This window comes from Pocillopora verrucosa, chromosome 5, assembly GCF_036669915.1.
Source record: "Pocillopora verrucosa isolate sample1 chromosome 5, ASM3666991v2, whole genome shotgun sequence".
Taxonomy (NCBI): Eukaryota; Metazoa; Cnidaria; class Anthozoa; order Scleractinia; family Pocilloporidae; genus Pocillopora; species Pocillopora verrucosa.
The window spans coordinates 10239741-10259718 of NC_089316.1; the positions used below are offsets into that span (position 1 = coordinate 10239741).

The 19978-nt window shown below is 38.5% G+C and overlaps 4 protein-coding genes and 1 pseudogene across 22 annotated transcripts in view; 4 read left to right on the top strand and 1 right to left on the bottom strand.

The window, feature by feature from the left end:
* Positions 1 to 15059, bottom strand: part of LOC131786758 (uncharacterized) — a 39412-nt gene extending 24353 nt beyond the window's left edge. For 10 of the 19 annotated variants that reach the window (XR_010717596.1, XR_010717592.1, XR_010717590.1 and 7 more), the window contains exons 1-6: positions 14872 to 15059; positions 14717 to 14773; positions 14292 to 14351; positions 9949 to 10156; positions 9487 to 9541; positions 2756 to 2839 (exon numbers count right to left, since the gene is read on the bottom strand). Coding sequence is in view for 4 of the 19 variants with exons in the window: in XM_066167503.1 (XP_066023600.1) it covers positions 2756 to 2839; positions 9487 to 9541; positions 9949 to 9964 (155 nt within the window). In the remaining 15 variants the exon portion in view is untranslated. The remainder of the gene's footprint in view (positions 1 to 2755; positions 2840 to 9486; positions 9542 to 9948; positions 10157 to 14291; positions 14352 to 14716; positions 14774 to 14871) is intronic. The other 9 variants (XR_010717584.1, XR_010717585.1, XR_010717583.1 and 6 more) reach the window with 3 other exon arrangements.
* On the top strand, positions 4130 to 5988 carry LOC131786755 (uncharacterized). Its single transcript, XM_059103815.2, has one exon. The coding sequence runs from the start codon at positions 4220 to 4222 to the stop codon at positions 5852 to 5854; it is 1635 nt and encodes a 544-aa protein (XP_058959798.2). The 5' UTR covers positions 4130 to 4219; the 3' UTR covers positions 5855 to 5988.
* On the top strand, positions 6007 to 9688 carry LOC131786756 (uncharacterized). The gene has a single exon (XM_066167494.1). The coding sequence runs from the start codon at positions 7484 to 7486 to the stop codon at positions 9053 to 9055; it is 1572 nt and encodes a 523-aa protein (XP_066023591.1). The 5' UTR covers positions 6007 to 7483; the 3' UTR covers positions 9056 to 9688.
* On the top strand, positions 10185 to 13954 carry LOC131786757 (uncharacterized). The gene has a single exon (XM_059103816.2). The coding sequence runs from the start codon at positions 10220 to 10222 to the stop codon at positions 11576 to 11578; it is 1359 nt and encodes a 452-aa protein (XP_058959799.2). The 5' UTR covers positions 10185 to 10219; the 3' UTR covers positions 11579 to 13954.
* Positions 15060 to 16495: 1436 nt separating the features above from the next.
* Positions 16496 to 18940, top strand: LOC131786760 (uncharacterized; annotated as a pseudogene).
* The last annotated feature ends 1038 nt before the right edge of the window (positions 18941 to 19978 follow it).

The window sequence follows — 19978 nt, forward strand, 5'->3', positions numbered from 1 at the left end:
TTAATCCTGAGGGATAATCATCAGCAGCAAGGGTCAAGCTTCTGCAGTGCAGGTAGCTCGCAGTGCTTGGTTAATGTTTTCCTTTGGGTTCTAGGCTTTCTGCAGAAATCTATTCAATAATTTTCCTTTGAAATTTGCCTTAAAAAGTAGCCATGTATGTTTTCAAATATTCACGTTCCTCTACAGCTTTAATTCTCATTTGCAATTGCGAATAAAAAATATATTTATTTTATGAATGGAAAAAAGAATGGCTTGTGAAGAAAGGGATAACTTTTACAACACAAAATGTATTTTGTTCGCCCTGTGCAAAGTCAACATTAAGTTTTATTAGCATTCATTTGACCTTAACTAAGCATTTGGTTTTATTTTCTCATAAAAAAGAATGTGTTCAATTCGTGTATGAGCAAATACTATAGCCTTAAAGAAATGAAAAAAAAAAAAAAAAAGATTTGTTTTAATCAAGTCAGGCATGCCATTGAGTACCAGTAGCCAGCTGACCAGTATGTAAGAGTTGGCTCTCAGGCATTAAGAATGTGCATGTTTGATTAAAAAAAAAAATTCCTAGTTGTGTGCTTGCCATGACAATCTGACCTCTATAACCTCTAAATACTAGGTGAAATAAGATGTATTTGAACACTTTTAGTGACACAAGATCAAACGTTGACCATGTGCCTTTGCAAACCATTTAAAACTTCTTGTTTGCTTTTACATATTTTCTTTTTTTACTCTGATTATCAGGAGTGGTCTAAATAGGCTACAGAAATGATAGAAAACTCATCTACATGTACATCTAATTTATCACTCATTCTATTACCAGTTGCCTAACATGAGTTTTAAGCCTCAGATTAGAGATTAAAAAATGTTTGAAACAACAGTAGAGCTGATCCATGTTTTACAGCCATAGAGACACGAGAAAACACTCCTCCAAATTCAGCTTTAGCTTTGATAGGACCTTGATAGGAAAGTCACTGTTTTATACCCTAACCTTCGCATCAGGGGTGGGAAGGTTTCCCTTTTCTCCTCTCCACCTCTTCCCCCTTCCCTTCGTTGTTTTTAAATTGCTTTTTAGTATAATTTGCCCTTATATAGCACAAGCAAATCCCTCCCAGCCTACTGTGAAATAAAAAATCCCCAATTAACTGAGGCCACTTAATTCCATAACCCTCTTTGCCAAAAGAGATGGTAATTTTGAAAGCAAATGCACTCTAGAACTAAGACCCACTGGGTTTCAAACAACTTTACCTAAATGTCCTATTTAAGGTGACAATATCCCTGCAATTGTTAATTACCTTTATTGAAAATACTTGTTTCCTTAAACAGTGTAAGAAGCAGGTATCCCTGAGGCGCTCCTATAAACAATCGTTCGCAGGAAAATGGTGTCGGGTTTCCGACCTAACTCACCGCCACAAATCGGTAAATATTCAATCAGTTTTGACAATTCCAAACTTGAAGTCCTGGTTATTGGTGATAACAACACCGAGAATGACTACCGTTCTGGAAATTCGACACCTTCTCAAGAATTTTCACAATCTGTGATAACGGCGAGTCGCCGTTTACGAAGGGAATGCATGTCAACACGACTCTGAACAATCTTTCAAGAGACAATGATGAAAATACCGTTTCTGGAAAACGAGATCACCAGTTACAGCAATCGAGGAACGGATTTCACCCTATTTGGAGCAAACCACATGTAGTGTGAAATATGCTTTTGACAATTTGCATACGAAATAGACAGAGGGAGTTTTATGGACTCTACCATGCATTGACGTCGCGGATAGTGAACTGATGGCAAGCAAAAGCAACATAGAGCTGTACTTTTTCATCATAGTAGAAAAGAAAGACAATGAGAAGAGGTCATATACCGATACAGTAGTGATGGAAGTTTTGGAGTGCCCGGAGAAATCGCGAGTACGTATGATCAACTTCTTTTCGTGCGCGGACTCGCAAGTATCAAACAGAACCGTACTGGACAACTCAGATCTGTACGTTGCACGGAAATTAGGTATTTTTGATATCACATCACTTTGACCTTAAAACCTGTCCTTGAAGTTTTCGAAGAGAAAGAAGAAATTGTTATTCAGCTGAGCCACTTATTTGACCCAAATGCACAAAATCTCATTAGTATACGAACAAACAAGAAATAACACATTTCTTGCACTTCATTTTCCTTCATTGCCATAACTAAGTCGCTTCAATAATTGAGAACCTTGAAGCTTTTCTACAATTCATGTTTTGGAACTTTAGGTACCAAAATCCCCGGGATTTTAAGAAACTACTTTCTGACTTCCATAACCGGAAATCAGATACCGGAAGTCCTGGATCAGAGAAAGTCTCTCGTATGTAAGTTATTATTATCATAATGTGCTTGTAGTAGATGTAATATCAACCAAATATAAATGTGTCGGCTAGTTTTTGTTGTTAATTATTACAGAACTAATTCGCGTTTGGAAAAACCGAATATTAGCGAAATAAGGCTTCAAAATCTCACAATGTAAATAAACGCATTAATTCTGAGAATTAACTAAGCTTAAGAGTCACTTCGTTTCTAACTTTAAGATCAGTTGTATAAAGTGGACATATGAAAACATGAAGGAATTACCAAAATATGCAATTGATATGACCAACTCATGAATACTTCACTCGAGCAAAATCCAGACAAGACTTCGACACACGTTCCTTTCAATAGAGAAATGATTTTGTGAATTTCAAGTCTGCAGTTTATTGCATTTTATGGAAATAATGACACAGAGGTTACCTTTCATTAGACTCATTCCAATTAGCTCCCCTCACTGACAAAGAGCAATGAAATATCTTTACATCCACAGAAGGCTTTCCTTTCCTTTAATAAAAAAAATAATGAAAATAGTTAATTTGCCAAGCTTTGCCAGCAATGCTAAAATCAGTGACCGCGAAAGGTCACATAACTGCATTTTAACGGACTTTGAAAAGCTCTTTTATCGCTCTCAATCATTTGCCCAGACAAATTTTTACAGTTATATTGAGAACATCTTTTCGCAATTCTACCACCAAAAGCTTAATCCATTTGAAGGTTTAGCACATGCTGAAAATTAACTTTACTCACAAAGTACTTTTACTGAACAGAAATGTATGCTTACGAATTTAAATTATTTTAGACGCAAAGAGGAACGCAGTGTTTACAAAAATCGTTTTGTGAGGTCTTATGAGGTTGAAAAAGAACGCGAAGCCCTCAAACTCGTGCAATAATTTGCTGCTAAAAATGACGATTTTAACGGAATTTTGTTATTCGTATTTTTCTCTGAAATAAAAAGATACTTTGCCAGAAAAAGTATCCAGTGATTTTAGTTATAGTCTAGCCTATCTAATATTAAAATAAGAAAGAAATCGAATTTTTCACCCTTGCCGCGAAATTTAGAATTTTTCTGATTCTTACAGACAAGCGCTCTTAATAACTACCGTAGACGTCTCCGATATCCTTTAAAGTCAAAAGATTGCTAATTTGTAAGAAAATTGTTTCGAACAACACCGATCAGGGATAGAAGGCATACAGTCGACTCCCAGAACTCGAACCAATACTTCCTCAAAGAAAATCACTGGATTTTTCGTGCGACTTTCACTGCAATTTTAATTCATCTTCGATAATTCGAACCCTGTTTGTCAATAATTGACAAAGCAAGTCATAACAAGTAGTAATCTCCTGCACTTATAAACGAAGAAATTAGATCAAAATTGCGATTTGTTCTCTACTCCAAATAACTTTCCTTGAAGGTTCGAGACATCAGAAGACATCTGGACCTTTTGTTCTCAAAAATTCCTCTCATGAGCTCCTCTCATAAACTGAAATCCAAACAACTTCCATTCAGGTCGCCATTGTTATCCTTAGAGACAAGAGAAACAGGAAGCAGTTTTTCCGGTATCATGGCTCATTGAGCATGCAGTTTAAATGTCCACTTGAGGGATTACGCAACTTCAGAGAACCCGCGCACGTGGCTACCGGAAAATAATCTAGTGTCAGTCATGCACTTGTTTTGGCAAATTGGGAGTTGATATTTTTTATAAAGCAATTGAAAAACGCACTTTGGTTGGTTAGTGCGAAGAGATATCCCGAAAGACACTGCGACAAGTTCTTCGAGCAAGACAAACAATAATAAATACAGTGACAGAGATGGTTTTCTCTGTCGTACTCGAAGTGAAAGGCTAATCGTGTTTTACGAAGCAGAATTTTGTATTCACCGCTCTAATGGGATGTGCTTTCAGTTTCCTGACAAGCTCCGTCCGAAGTCGGACTAGCGAGTTAGCGCCAAAAGTAAACGCTTTAAGCAACGACGAAAACGTCGATACGCAACAAAATGAAGGCGAGAACTGTACCCGTACTCAAGGTGGCGTTTGTTTCAGCGATTCAGAGCTCAACAGCGTAGATCAAAACCGAAAACAAGTTGTAAAAGGAAAACCTACGAGCGAGTCTGTTAACGGCGCAACAACTTACAACATACAAGTACAATTTTGCGATAACGTCATTGTCGGTGATGACAACAACATCGACGTCGTGATATCAGGAAAACATATGGGGAGTATATCAGAGGTCGATGCTCCCCCTATGGATATGGAAAACCGAACAACAGCACCGGTGGACGTGCATACCCAGATTTCGCCAGCAACTTCAGTTACGTACAACATCTCAGTACTCGCAAACAATGCGATTGTTGGGGAAAGCAACGAAATTAAAGTGTCGTCTAGCAGCGTTCCAGTGCCCAATTGCGACTTCCGTCTGGGTTATAGTAAATTTGAGGGCGCAATGGGCTCTGATGAAACCATTGCTGAAACAAGTATGGATAGGCAGGTATATTCGACGCCATGTCGGTTGCCATCGCCGGGAGTTGAACCCCAACTTACAAAAGTGTTTGAACAAATGAAACAAATAGTTGATGAACTGTATCCACTTCGGGATAGAGGGAAATGGAAAGAATTCGATCAGGCTTGGAGTCTATTCAAGTCAGAATATGAAGGTCAGCCAGTAATTAAATGTTTTCTCGCGCTCGAAAGATCTGTGAGGCTAACTTACCAAAAAAGATTACAGGAAGGAAGAAAAATGGCGGAAAATACTCTACGTATTGTAAACAATGAAGTCGATGGAACGTCACGTGATGTTTTGATTTTGCTTGCAAATATTGCTTTAGCAAGCACTTTTCGGCGCGGAGGGGAGGAGGAGAGGAATGAGCTAGGAAGCGCGTTTGATTGCCTCGAAAGAGCACAACAAAGTGGCGAAAACTTGAGAGGAATCGATGCAACGATTCCCAAATTTGCTCTCGCTCTGCTTAATTACGAACAAGGGCGCCTCTGGTCTGAATTCGCCCCCATGGTATATAATCCAAGGAGTGCCAAAGCAGAGGCAACCAAGTATTACCATCTCTGTATGGACCGGTGTAGAGAACTTTCTGTTGAGAATCGTATATACATCGCCAAGGAGCGCTTTGCACTAATCTTTCTGGCGCATTTATCTATTCCAAATCCAAGTGCTTCGAAAAAGCCTACAGTGAAAAAGACAAAACGGTACCTTGAGGAGTTCGATCGCACCCGCGTTGAAGATACCCCTATGGGAGCGAAAATAAAGTACTTCATGACAAGGTCAAACCTCTGCTTTCTCGAGGAGAATTACTCCATTGCCGAGGAACATGCACGTCAAGCCCTCAATCTGGCAGAGCAATATCGATTTGATTTGGAAATTAAACCTGCCAAAGATCAGATCGATCGATGTCACCGCAGTGCCTTCTTAGTACCACAAGCTAAGCTACACGTTAAAAATATTTCCAGCAGGTACGCGTGCAATTCTACCACCACGACGGATTCGGATCAGAGCGCATCTCGATCTGACTAGCCTTTATAACACCTAGCCTTTTATGATCATTGATACGAAGTACGATTAGGATTATGGCAACTTGAACATGCATGTATTTACAAATAGGGATCAGTCATTCTTTATCACCTAAAGGGTTGAAAGGGGGGGGGAGAGGTTAGAGGGATTTTTAGTTTCTACCGGGGTGGGGGGGGGGGATAATGATACTAGAGAGCCTCATAGGGGGTATGAGGTAAATTTTATCGTAACAGAACCGAAATTTGTCACCCTCCCCTCCTTTCCCCTTCTCCAGGCGACAAATAATGTCAGGTCCCTTCGCCAAACTTCGAATCTTACACTCTCCTACAACTCTGATGATTTCACCTTTTCTCAGTGAATCTCTCGATTTTTTCTTATGGAAAAGAATGAAAAAAAAATAATAACATCTGCAATATTTGAGCAAAGTTATCTTGGTGTTAGGATTAAATGGTGTAATTACTGGGTTTCAGAACAATATGCAGAAAGCTTTCCAATCATTGTCATCACTTTCCAAAATTGATTTCAAAGTTCTTGACTTTTTCTCAATATATAAATGAATGGGCCATATCAGTTGGATCAAAACTCCATCCTTTTGTGGCCTTTGTAAATAGTGTTTTAAAAATATTGTTATAAGTCAGAATTCAATTGCCTTTAAGTAGAATTATATGACAAAGATAAAATGGCCACCTCAATCGTTTGATTGGCTGAGTAAAAAATATTCAACATTTTGAGGGCCTCTGTAAATAACATTCATTAAATCGATATTGACAAAATACAGAAAAGAGAATGAAGGAATTATTGTAACATACATGTTATTTCGTCAAAACGACAAGGTTGATTCAACTATTAGCTTATGTTGAATTAAAAATCGTTATTATTTCTTGGCTTTGTAGTTAAATAAGATTTCATAACTAACGGTATTGATGAAGTACAGAATTCAAAAGTTTTTTTTTTGTAATCATATATATATTTACAAGACACGTATATTTAAAACTCAAAAACCAACCAGACCAATTCAATCCACTCCTCGTGTCGAGGTACAAATTTACCATTTTGTAGCCTTTGTAAATGATATTTTACGCCTTACAATATTAGTATCATACAGAATTCAACTTGTTTTCTGTGGAATTATCTTTATAAGAGAAATATACGTGTATACGTAAATAACAGCGAGGTAAACTCAATTATTAGTTTATGCTGTGAAAAAAACTTTCATCTTTTGCGGCCATTGTAAATAATCAAATAAATCCAAGAATTAATCTTCAAAACGAAGGGAACTGATTTGCCCTTATTCACAATCACCACTTCCTAGACCTGGTGATCTCATGTATATATGTATGAAGTGCTATTGTCTCTTTTCATTGTAACTAGGGTGTAGAGGCACAATCATTGGTCATGACCAATACTCCATAACAATAACATTATACGGATTGGTTAGACGTCTTCAGTTCGAAGGCCGCTCGGTAGACTCTAGTCTCGATCCTCGCTTCGACTATAAATAATCAGACGACCAATCTCTGTATATTGATGTTGGAGTGTTGAAATCTACTCTCTTTTCTCTCTACATTAGTCTCATTTCTGAAGTGAAATACGCTTGAATCAGTAGGTATCGCTATACACTCTCTACCAACCATGGGAAATGTTTTCAGTTCACTGTGGCGCTTTGTTCGTTCAAGATGGGGAAACGCAAGTGGTATGGTAAATGTACAGCATCACCAGATTGAGAGCATCAATAACGCAGAAAACGAAAACGCCATTCAAGCTCAAGATAACTCAGTCAATGGCAAAAAATTGGAAAAAATTGAAAGGAATGAAAGAGCAAGCCGAGGTGAGACCTTGCATGAGACGATGAACGCTCCGATAGCGTGCAAGAACGCCGACATAAACATTTGCAGTGCACGATTCGTAAGTATTGGTAACAACGATACGATCAACAGACATACAACAGGACGAAAAATGGAGGCTATTACAGTTGTATGTGCCACTGTAGAACGAGGAAACCAAGCATCAAGCCAAGTTAGTTCACCTGCAAATATCAATATCCTATCAGATATGGTTGTTCTCGGAGATGGAAACCAAATTTACGTATCGAACATCGATCGAATGTTCCTCGTCGACCTGCGAGGAAACGTTACTCAAATGTTGCTATTTCCTCTCCCATCTGAAGTTCCTCAGTTACCGTCGCTCGGAGTCGACTCTCGAAGTCAAAAGTTGTTCGACACAATAGCTGAATTAATAAATATGTTGTATCCTTTGCGTGACAATGGAAAATGGCAAGAATTTCAAAACGCTTTGAAAGAATTACGTTTTAAATACAGAGACTATCCTGAGATTCAATGTTTTCTCTTGATAGAAGAAAGTGTCCAGTTGACGTATCAAAAACAACTAAAGAAAGCGAAAAAATTGGTAGGAGGCGTATTAAAGATTATAGAGAGTGAATTCAGTGGAGCGTCACGAGAAGTTCTAAGAGTGCTTGCCTATGTTGCTTCGGCGAGCATGTTTCGACGCCAGCCAAGCAAGAAACTAGGCAAGGCGTTTAAACGCCTCGAAAAAGCAAAGGAAAGTGCTGTAATGTTGAAAGGCGTAAATCTCACCATACCGAAGTTTGCTCAAGCTATTCTTAGTTATGAACAAGGGCGCTGCAACATGGAATTTTCAACAATGAAATTCAAAGAGTGTATCCGAACAGAGTCACAAACGTCTCTTGGCCAGGCCATCGACCGGTTCAGAGATCTCTCGAGTAATTTGTACTCGGCGCGACAGTGCTTCGCGCTAATCCATCTAGCAAGTTTAGCGCTACCTTCAAGTATCCCCATATCCAAAGAGGATAATAGTCAAATTATTCCAAAGAAGGATTCTGCAAGAGCTCAAAAGCTTCTTCGCGAATTTGAAAGAAGTACGCGGCTTCTGAATGAAGTTCCTGTAGCTGCAAAAATAAAAAACGCGATCATAAGATCGGAACTTTGTTTTCTCGAGAGGAATTACTCAGGAGCTAAGAAGTATGGTTCCCAAGCGCTGGAAATCGCAAAGCAATATGGATTTGAGTTGGAAACAGTCCCTGCACAAGAAAATCTGAACCATATTTGTCGCAACTCAGGCAACTGTGCTCCCAAAATAACATTGGCGAAGCTACAGGATAAAGCATCTTCAAGTAGCACCTACACGTGTAGTTCGTCCACAGATTCCGATCAAAGAGCATCGTAGTATATGAGTAGACTTTACGTTCAGTTCCATATCATTCTCTCATCAGGCCTAATGGCCGGTGTTTGTTGTTTGAATCATTAAGTAATAGTCAACAAAAACTTCTAAATGCTTTTTGTAATACCTATGGTACTGACTAGGCAGAGGTGTACATCAAACCATTTGTTTTTGGTAACTTTGTAATCTCATATTGCACACATATTGCCAAGTATGAAAACTTTAAAGCTTTAGATGCCATTGCCATCATAATTTGATAATAGAGTGAATACGAGAAACTTCGATCGCATCTATGTAGCTTACTTCTGAATTTACCGTCAGCTTATAATGCAAAGTTTGTTTCTCTTCAAATTGGATTTTTTTTTTTTTCATTTCCACACGTTAGTTTTTAGTTTCCTTTTAAATATTTTAAATTACCCTAATTAATAAAAGCATACCTCGACAGCCCATGGATGCAACCAGCCTGGGGTGTTCTGCTTTGGTAGTTGAGATCTGCATAAGAGCATTGAAACTGCATATTATTTAACTGATTTAAAAGAACGTTACCTTGAAACTTTAATCTTCGTCAATATTCAGTTTTCACAGAGTCAAAAAAAATTGGCATGCATTAAAGTAGCGTTTTTGAAATCAAGTGTTGTGTCATAACTGAACTATCACGCAACGTGTCAGCAAATTTTGGGTAGCGATAAGAGACGTAGAATCAACTTTGTAACAAAGAATATAATTAAACGTAGCCGAACATATTTTTCTCGAGGTCAATTTTTCCGTGAAGGTTTGCAATAATTGTGCAATAATCATCTTGAATTGATATCGTTTCCTTCATCGCTGAGTTATTATTATCCCGGTTCTTAATGATCGATGAGCTGAAATTACAAGTGAGAGTCAGTATGCACAGTTACCTGCACGTAGTTCCATTTTGATTAAGTAAATGCAACTATCTATACTCCTCTAGGGGCAACTGGCAAATCATGAAATCCTACAGGCCATGTACAATGTAGCTCGAAAATCCCGCCAAAAATATACCGTCAACATCTTCGATTGAATCCAGTTCGTAGTGTTTACTTTCGTTTACTGGAGGCGCCACAGTTCCACCGCGCCAATCAAAATCTGTTAAAACAAAAGCCAGTGACGTCATTCCTGAGATCTTCCCGCGCTTCGGTGAAAATAATCATGGCGGTCTATAACCGAAGCTCTCAAGAAAATGCAATCCGTGACATCAACATTTCCAATTGCCATATTGAAACCTTGGTAATCGGTAATGGAAACACTGTGAATACAAGCCGTCGGCGACTTGACTATCCTATACAACGAACAGATTCTAGGTCAGGAAGAAGAGCGACCCAAAGAATAATAGACCACGACGGTGGATGGAGAGGAAAAAAGAGAAAGCAAACCAAAATAAGATTCTCACAACGCAAACATAGAGCTAATTCAAACTTTTCTTTGAAAACTACTTCAAGCGACAGCGAAGAAGATACCTATTATCGACCAGAAATTTCCCCAACTGTTTCGGGGGAATGCGATCGCGGATTTGAAAGCTCGATGAAGAAATTACATTCTGTTTTGAACAAACTGCATCCTTTACGAGACAGCGGGAATTTCAAGGAGTTCAATAGCCTAGCAGATCGCGTCCTTTTGGCTAGCAAAGGCGATGACGAGCTTGAAATATTAATCCTCATTGAAAAAAGCGTCGTCGTCAGTTATCAGAACAACTTAGAGGAGGCAGAATTGATGGTTCGAGAAGCTTTGGACACCCTCCTGAAATCGAAAGTGAAAGTTCAGATGTCCTACTTCCTGGCGTCTATGGCAAACCTTCACCTTGCCGGCTTTTACCGACGACTGAATAAGCACGGAGAAGCAGAGTCAAGAATAACTTTTGCCGATCAGAATTCAAGAAAAGTGAACTCTCGCTACTTGAAAGCCTTGATATTCTACGAAATGGCAAGTAATTTGACTAAGTACATTTCTACTCTCCCTCTTAATCAGCCTGCACGCGGAGAGCTAGTGGAACAGTCGAAGGACCTCATGAAGCAGTGCATAGCTCTCTGCATTGAACTCGATGATGACAGCATTTACATTAAAAAACACCATTTTGGGCTGCTTAAACTAGCACTGCTGGACCTGAATTGCCGCACAAGACCAGCCCGGGAACATTCGATCAGTAGTAAAAGCATCGCAGATGCGAAGAACTGCCTCGAAACAGTTCATGAAAAATATCAGAATGAGATGAGCGAGGCACAAATGATACAGTTCCTGGTGGCAAAGTCAGACCTGGATTACAGGCTTGGCGATCTACAGACAGCAGAAACGTATGCAAGCCAAGCATTGTCCCTAGCTGAAACTCATGGATTCAGTTTAGAATTAAATGCCATTAAGGAAAGACAAGAAGATATGAGCAAACAAATAACATCGGAGGAAGCTATGAATTTTGTACCATCCCATGAAAACGCCCGCCATGATACATTGTCATCCAGTACTGCGTCATCTAAAAGGAACTCTCCTTACTCCTCGGGATGTGAGATGGAGTAAATGCTAGAATTATGTGATGCGTCTCCAGTGTAAAGTGCTTGCCACTTGACTATGAAATGTCCAAGAGCCTAGCAAGTAAGCTGTTGCGGTATGTAAGACAAAATTTGCCCCGTTATATATATTCTCTCCTTACATTTAATTTCTTGAGGAAATTTTTAGTTCAGTTTACCCGCAGTTAAGAAGGCAAAATCTGCAGAGTTTTGTTCGACTAGCCTTGCTAGAGTGTTACAAGTCACTGTTTTCTATTAAAAATTGGGCCAGTCCGGTGATGAAAATAGTATTGAGGTGACTGAGATTTTCAGGCTACTGTGTTCTGAGAAACACTGGGCCAGCATGGTAACGAAAATAGTGCTAAGGCGAGACCTGTGTATCTGATCTTGGTCTTGTTGACCATACAGTTAGAAGGACCTCTCCCAAAATGTTAGAATTACAACCCTTTTTTAGTTTATATTTACCTCTATCAAAATAGCATGATACAGAAATCTGCAATAAGAATCTACCCATATGAAGCATTAATGATATAAACCACAAAGAATTTGTAAATAGTGACTGAAACTGAAATGGCTGTAGTGAGGATTAGTCAGTTCAGAAGCAAATCGTTTAAAATCTTGCAAAGAAAGTTAAAAAAATTTTTGCCTCCAAAGTATACCTCTGACAGTCTTGAGGTCTTAGGTTTAAGTTGACCAGGTCCCCATGCTGGGTTGTTATGAAGTTACACAGTCATTAGGCTCAAGTGTTTCACTCCACTTAGAAGCAAAAATTTTATAATGACTCTAAATGCTTTTACTCCCATGAGTGACAAAGACATAATTATTTCTCCTTACAGTATCAATACAAAATTAAACAATAGGTAGATGAGAATAGCAAAAACTATTAAATAAAGATCATCACTTTCATCACATATCAAATTCTCGAAAGTAAACTTTGTAGGAAATGTATGGCAAACAATCACAATATTTACTACTGAGATTTTGGGAGTGAAAGTTTAAGAAACTGTCAAGGAAACCTGGCAAACACTTGAAGCTTAATGTTGTAATGGTTTGGCATGCAATTCAGGGAGGAGTAGCAGTTTATTCCTGTAATAGTATCATAACCAGTACAATTTCCTCAGCTGTGACTAGTGCGTTACATGTGGCTGCTTTATTTTTCATCAATTATTCTATAGAAGTGTGATTGGACAGTGTAATCTGACAATTAGCAGTTATCAGACAGTTTAAGCAGCCAATCACACTATACCTGCTCAGCTAAATTCACCAGGTACATGATTGCTTACAATAACCATAGTAACAACCATTTACCCAACCAAAGTGGGGAGCTTCCAAAATTGAGGATTTATTTAGATTAGACAATGTCTCTATTGGAAATAATTTCTTGGAAATTAAACATGGTTATGATTAATTGGTAACAGGACTTTGTGTCGTCCAATTTGGTCTGTAATCATACATGTGAATGACATTCACCAGACTCCTGCTTTGTGGTCATCCAATTTTGTAAATCACTTGTCCTATTACCATTATTACTCCTAAGGGATAATCACCAGCAGTAAGGTCCATACTTCTGCGGTTGAGGCAGCTTGCAGTGCTTGGTTAATGTTTCCTTTGGGTTCCAAGCTTTCTACAGAATCTATTGATCAATTTTTCTTTGAAATTTGCCTTGAAAAGTAGCCACTTATGTTTCCAAAATATTCATGTACCTCTACAGTTTTATTCTCATTTGCCATTGCAAATAAAAATATATATTCATTTTATAAATGAAAAAAGAATGACTTGTAAAAAAAGGATAACTTTCACAACACAAAATATGTTTTGTTCCCCCTGTGCAATGTCAACACATTAAGTTTTATTAATATTCATAACAGTTTAATTAAGCATTTGGTATTATTGTCTCATAAAAAGGAATGTGTGTAAATTCATGTATAAGCAAATACTCTCGCTACTAACAAAATGATAAGAAAAATGATTTGTTCTTATCAAGTCAGACATGCCATTTAGTACTAGTAACCTGCTGACCAGTATGTAAGAGTTGGCTCTCAAGCATTGAGAATGTGCATGTTTGAAAAAAAAGGGTTCCTGGCTGTGTGCTTGCCACAACAATGAACCACCTCAAAATACCAAGTGAAATAAAATTTATTTGAACACTTTTGGTGACACAAGATCAGTCCTTGACCATGTGCCTTTGCAAACCATTTATAACTTCCTGTGTGCTGTTATCTATTTTCTTTTTTTACTCTGATTATCAGGAGTGGTCTAAATAGGCTACAGAAATGATAGAAAACCCATCTACATGTACATCTAATTTATCACTCATTCTATTACCAGTTGCCTGACATGAGTTTTAAGCCTTAGATTAAAGATTAAAAAAAGTTTGAAACACCAAGAGTGCTGATTTATGTTGTACAGCCATAGAAATATGTGAAAACACTCCTCCAAACTCAGTTTTGGTTTGATAGGACCTTGATAGGAAAGTCACTGTTTCATACTCCAGCCTTCACATCAGGGGTGGGGGGTGGGTGGGTTTCCCTTTTCTTCTCTCCCCCTCTCTCCTCTTCCCCTCTCTCCTCTCCCCTACATTTATTTCCATAAAATACCATTCATTGCCAAGAGATGGTAATTTTGAAAGCAAGTGCCCTCTGAAACTGACACCTACTGGGTTTCAAACAACTTTAACTAAATGTCCTATTTGAGGTGACATTATCCCTGTCATTGTTAATTACCTTTTTTGAAAATACTTGTTTCCATGAGAAGTGTAAGAAGCAGGTATCCCTGAGGTGCTCCTATGAACAAACAATTAGGAAAATAATTGAACTAAAGTGTTAACAATCTTTCACCAGGCATTCGTAAGACATGTGTTTTTCACTTGCCTGTGTATTTTGTACTTGGGGTGAATTTTACATGCCCTTGTTTCTTTGATTTGAAAATTCTAAGCTTTTTCCCTTCCCCTGAGGTGTCATTTTATTTGAAATCAAAACTTTTTTATGTAAGTGAGTTATCTACATGCAGGTATCTCTCGTTTATTCTTCTCTGTGTACATTTGTCTCTACATTCAGAATTAAAAAAAAATAAAGACGAATCGTGATAAAAGTTTATCAATCTTCTCCACGTTGTCCACAGAAATTTCACTAAAAAACCACACACATACATCAACTTTGATCAAGCCTCCTCCCCGTCCATCCTCCCTCTGTCCGCATAGGCACGTCTGGGTAAATTAGGAAAGACAGACATATTTTTTTCGAGCCATTCGCCCTCGAGGGTTGCAAAATAAAGGTAGAATATACTAGACCCGTGAAAACTCACAACTCTTCTAGGCAATCGAAAAGTTCCTTCTCTGCCAGTTATTGGAGATCCATAGTGGTTCACTGGACCTTCACAACTAAAACCATGCTGAATTTTGTCGGTTACATTGATAGAATCGCGGCTGCTTTCACTTCTTCTTCGTCTATCTTTGCTCATAAAGTTTCGCACCTATGTTGTGTGAAATAATTTCAAGCTCCCGCATGATAGCAACAACAACGGCGCGCAAGGCACACTGGTTGAACGTGGTCCTTTTCAGCGCATTCTTCACGCCACCTGAATCATCAAGTTTTTACATTGTTAAAAACAAACAAACAAACAAACAAATAAACAAGGGAAACAGAAAAAGAAAATCATCATCCCTTAGCAGTAAGAGGGGCAGGGTGGGGTGGGAAGGTGGATGAGGTCCTGAAAAGTGCAAGAACCGAAACATATTGTTGATTGAGGTTTATTTGGGATCCGGTTTGAGCTTAGGCGTCGGTTTTGCTTTCCTTGGTAAAATTATGCAATATGATGCTAAACAAAGGCTTCGAAACTTTGTCTATCCTGTTATTGTTCTACCCTGTCCTCAAATTGACATTTCTTTTTATTTGTTAAACATGTCAAGTTTTGAGCTCGGTAAAGAAATAAAGGAAGAGAAAGAATTTTTTTCGTCTTGTCACGAGCGTGGGACAAAGAGAAAATGTTTTGTAATTTTTCATTTGTCTGGTAATTTGTCTTATGCCTTGTAATTTGTTTCGAATTATTTCGCTGGTTTTGCCGCGTAATTTTAATGATATCTTCTACGGTGGCCCACAGAGGACATGCCACATTTTTTTTATCGCGCGATAAAATCAAAATATCGCGCGACAAATGAAAAATTATCGCGCGATAAATGGGAAACATTCTAGGTCACGTAATCGGCTGTCACGCACGTTGTTTATGTGGACGACAACGGTTGCCACTGTTGAGGAGGTATGTTTTGAGGTCAATAGAAACACAATGGCGACAGCGAAGCGAAAACATTTGTTGGCTGCTGTGTTTACTGTAATTAGCGAAACGAGACGGTTTAGATAATCCACTCTTGGTTTCAGACACTGACAGCCACCCTGAAAGTGTCTCGTAAGATTTCGCAAAATCAAGGTTTACTGTGCTGATTACCAGAGCTATGAGGTATTGCAAAGTAATGCTAAATGATCTTTTTAAGTAAATAAAATGAACTATTGACCTCAAAACATACCTCCTCAACTGTGGCAACCATTGTCGTCCACGGAAACAACGTGCGTGACAGCCGATTAAGTGACCTAACATGTTTGCCATTTATTGCGCGATAATAATTTTTCATTTATCGCGAAATAATTTATCAGTTATCGCGCGATAATTTATTATTTATCGCGCGATAATTTATTATTTATCGCGCGATATTTTGATTTTATCGCGCGATAAAAAAAAGTGTGGCATGTCCTCTATGGGCCACCGTAATATTCCCTTTTCCCTCACTAAATTAAAATATGGGAAAGTACCGGAAATGCCGGTGCATGTTGGATCTGAGAAACATTTCGCAAGTGGTAGAGAGGGGTAGGGAGGTGTATGACTGTCCAGCCCCGTCCCAGTAGCTAAGTTATCACTGTATCAAAATAGCAATTACTTCATACGTTGTTATGGCAGTCAGTCTACCAAGCGCACAAGGAGACGAAAAATACACCATCAATATTATCAATTCTAAGATTGAAACCCTTGTGATTGGTGATGGAAACGTTGTGAATAACTTCTGCCGATGTCTACAGTATCCTGAGCACTCAACAGTTTCTCGATCAGGTAGAACCGCGACTAGAAGGACAGCTATTTGTCACGATGGGGGAGAAATTAGGCGTCGAACGAAAAGGAGACAAACAAAGCTAGGGTTCCCTCAGCGCAAACACAAAGTTTTCCTCGAAAAATGTTTCAGACGAAAGCGATGAAGATTCCTATTACGGTCATTGCGGACCACAAATTTTCCCTTCCGCTTCAGGGGAACTAGACTTGGCATTTGAAAAATCGATGAAGCGATTTCACATCATCTTGAACAGACTTCATCCTTTACGAGACAGTGGCAATTTTATGGACTTTACCAGGGTCGCAGATAGTATCCTGATGAACAGCAAAGGTGATTTAGAATTAGAACTCTTAATCCTTCTCGAGAAGAGCGTAGTTGTCAGTTATCAAAATGACTTGGAGAACTCGGAAGCGATGGTTCGGGAGGTGTTGAGTAAGTTAAAAAATTCTGAGGCTAGAGTTGAAATGAAAGACTATCTTGTGACTATGGCCCATATTTACCTGACTGGAACTTATCGACGGCAGTATAAGCACGGGAAAGCAGATTCCACCATTGCTGTCGCCGAACAGGTATCACCCAAATCACAAAATGAAACCTCTCGTTTCGTAAAGGCATTGATACTCTATGAAATGGCAAGCAATTTGACCATCTATATTAACTCTGTTCCACTCCATCTTTCTGCACGCAAAAAGCTCGTGGAACAATCGAAGCACTACATGAAGCAATGCATAGACCTAAGCATAGAACTTGATGGAAACAGCCTATACATTAAAAAGCATCACTTTGGTCTACTCAAACTCGCCGCACTGGACCTAAATTGTGGCACAAGGGCAGCTCGGGAACAAGTTACAAGTGATAAATGTATTGCAGATGCCCAAACCTGCCTCCGAGCAGTACAAGAAAAATATGAGAATGAGATGAGCGAAGGACAGAAAATACAGTTCTTAGGGGCGAAGTCAGACCTAAATTATAGGCTAGGTGATCTGGAGGCAGCGCAGAGTGAGGCCACTCAAGCACTGCAGTTGGCTGAAACACTTGGATTCAACCTAGAAATCGTTCCCTTTCGGGAGAGGTTAGAGGATATCTCAAAATTAATAACATCAACAGAAATGATGTTTATGGAACCATCCCATGAAGAAGTATGTGTGAATTCTCTGTCATCCAGCTCTGTGCCATTCAATAGGAATTCTTCTTGCTCCTCAGGATGTGAGATGGAATGAATACAAGGTGCTTACACAGGTTTATCTATTGCTTAACCAGTGTATTGTGCATTTTCAATATCTAAGGGCTCCTTTTTTTTTTAATTTCAAACTATTGTGGCAACAGAAATTATAAGTAATAGAGCCAAATGTGATTTTTTTAATCATTCTGTTACCAGTAATATGAGAGGTTTGATTTAAGCCTTGAATCCCATAGAGTGACAAGCATCCTATATCTTCTTACAATATTTTCCTCTCCTGAATCACTCCTTTATGAGAGTAAAGGAAATGATTACCAAATAAATTAAGAAGCTCTAGGTTTTTTAAGCAAATTTTCCTTATCAGCACCTTACTAAACCTTTAGCAAACAGAGTGGAGAATAGGCCCCAAGTTGTTAAGAGCACTAGAAGTACAGTGCTAATTCATGTTTGACTGCTAGGAAAACTATGACTGTGTATTACTGCTGATAGGCTAATTTAACCCTTTAACTCCCATGAGTGACCAAGACAGAATTTCTCCTTACAGTACCAATAAAATATCAACCAGATAAGCAATGAGAATAAAGAAAAATATCAATTTGGGGATAATTAGTAGATCCAATACTAAATTCTCTGAACTATCATTATAAGAATTGTATGGTTGACAGTAAGGAGAGTAACAAATTTAATCTGGGAGTTAAAGGGTGAAACAAGCACAAAGTCAGTAAGTGTGAAACCTTGAAGCCTTCTCCCTAGCCCACAAATCAAGAGAGGGCAAGGGAACATTTTCCTTTCCTCCACCTCTCCCCTGCTTATAATTTTTTGTTCCCTTTACCCTTTACACCCAAGCATCAGTATGCATATTCTCCATACTGTTCTCTATACATTTCATAAGGTTCTGACAAGGAGAATTATTCAGTCATCAAGGACTTGTTTTGTTGGTGATCATTTCCTTCATTCTTGTGACCTTGATGTTTGAGTTAGGGGGGGATACTGTGGAGAGAAATCAGATGCTTATCACCCCAAGAGGTCAAAGAGTTAAAAGGTCTTAACTTAACATTTTGACTTGTGCTAAAAGGAAATAAATAAAAAAAAAAGTTTTGCTGATGAGGGTTTTTATTTTCATGTAAATATGACTCATTACCAAAGACAAGTTTAATTTTGAAAGTGAGGGCTCTTGAAACCTAAATATTGTCTTCTTTTGAGTTTGTCCAATTCAAGGTGAGGTTTGTAATTGGTGATTACTATTAAGTGATCAACATGAACAGACCTCCTGTCATCACTTGAAAATGATGACATTTATTATTGTCAGTAGTTTTAGAAGTAGGGGAGACAAAGTATTTATACAAATGCAAATTATGCGTGGATCATTTCAAAGCTTCAAAATTCAACACTTCAGCAGCCTGGATTTGATGGTCATTTTTTTGGTTAAAGGCAAAATCAGCGATCATGACTTGCTACCCATTGACCAAGCTTTCAAAATAAGACCTTGTTGACCTAATCTCCAGAGCCATTCACTCACAAAAGGGAACTCTTGATATAACAAAAGATGTTCTGCCAGACTTGATGGACAATGTATGTGTGGTTCAAATTACCCACTCCAGCTAAGCAAGGTTTAAATTCCCCAATCCCCAGGAAATGCTCAAATGCCAGTGGGTTGCCAGCTAGCAGGGGGTGGGGATGTTAAAGTTTCAAATTGATTGGTGCATTGGTTTAAATGATTAGAATAATAACCCAGCTTTCACTCAGGACTCTTCTCAAGAGCAAATTTTCAGTTGTACAGATCATACAAAGTGCATATGCTCAGACCATTTTTGCAGGGAATGTGGCACAAATAAATTTTTGAAATCTGCAAAAACTGATCAAACCAGTTTTATCATTACAAATATGACTGAACTAGCAAGCATCTCCTGTTTTTTCCCTCTACCCTACCTGAGAAAGGAATGGAAGGTGTCACTCTTCTGAGTGTTATTCTGTTGGCTAGGTGAGAGGTGACCATAACATTACCAGGAGAACTAAAGAAAAAAAATTGTAGTTTTTCTTTAATATTTGCTATTGAAGCAAACTTATATCATCTCCCATGTATTCTACTCAGACAAAGAACCACAAGTATATTCCATTAAATGTTTCTTGCTTAT

Coding starts and splice junctions, on each gene's coding strand:
- LOC131786755 (XM_059103815.2), top strand. CDS start 4,220: ATGGGATGTGCTTTCAGTTTCCTGACAAGCTCCGTCCGAAGTCGGACT.
- LOC131786756 (XM_066167494.1), top strand. CDS start 7,484: ATGGGAAATGTTTTCAGTTCACTGTGGCGCTTTGTTCGTTCAAGATGG.
- LOC131786757 (XM_059103816.2), top strand. CDS start 10,220: ATGGCGGTCTATAACCGAAGCTCTCAAGAAAATGCAATCCGTGACATC.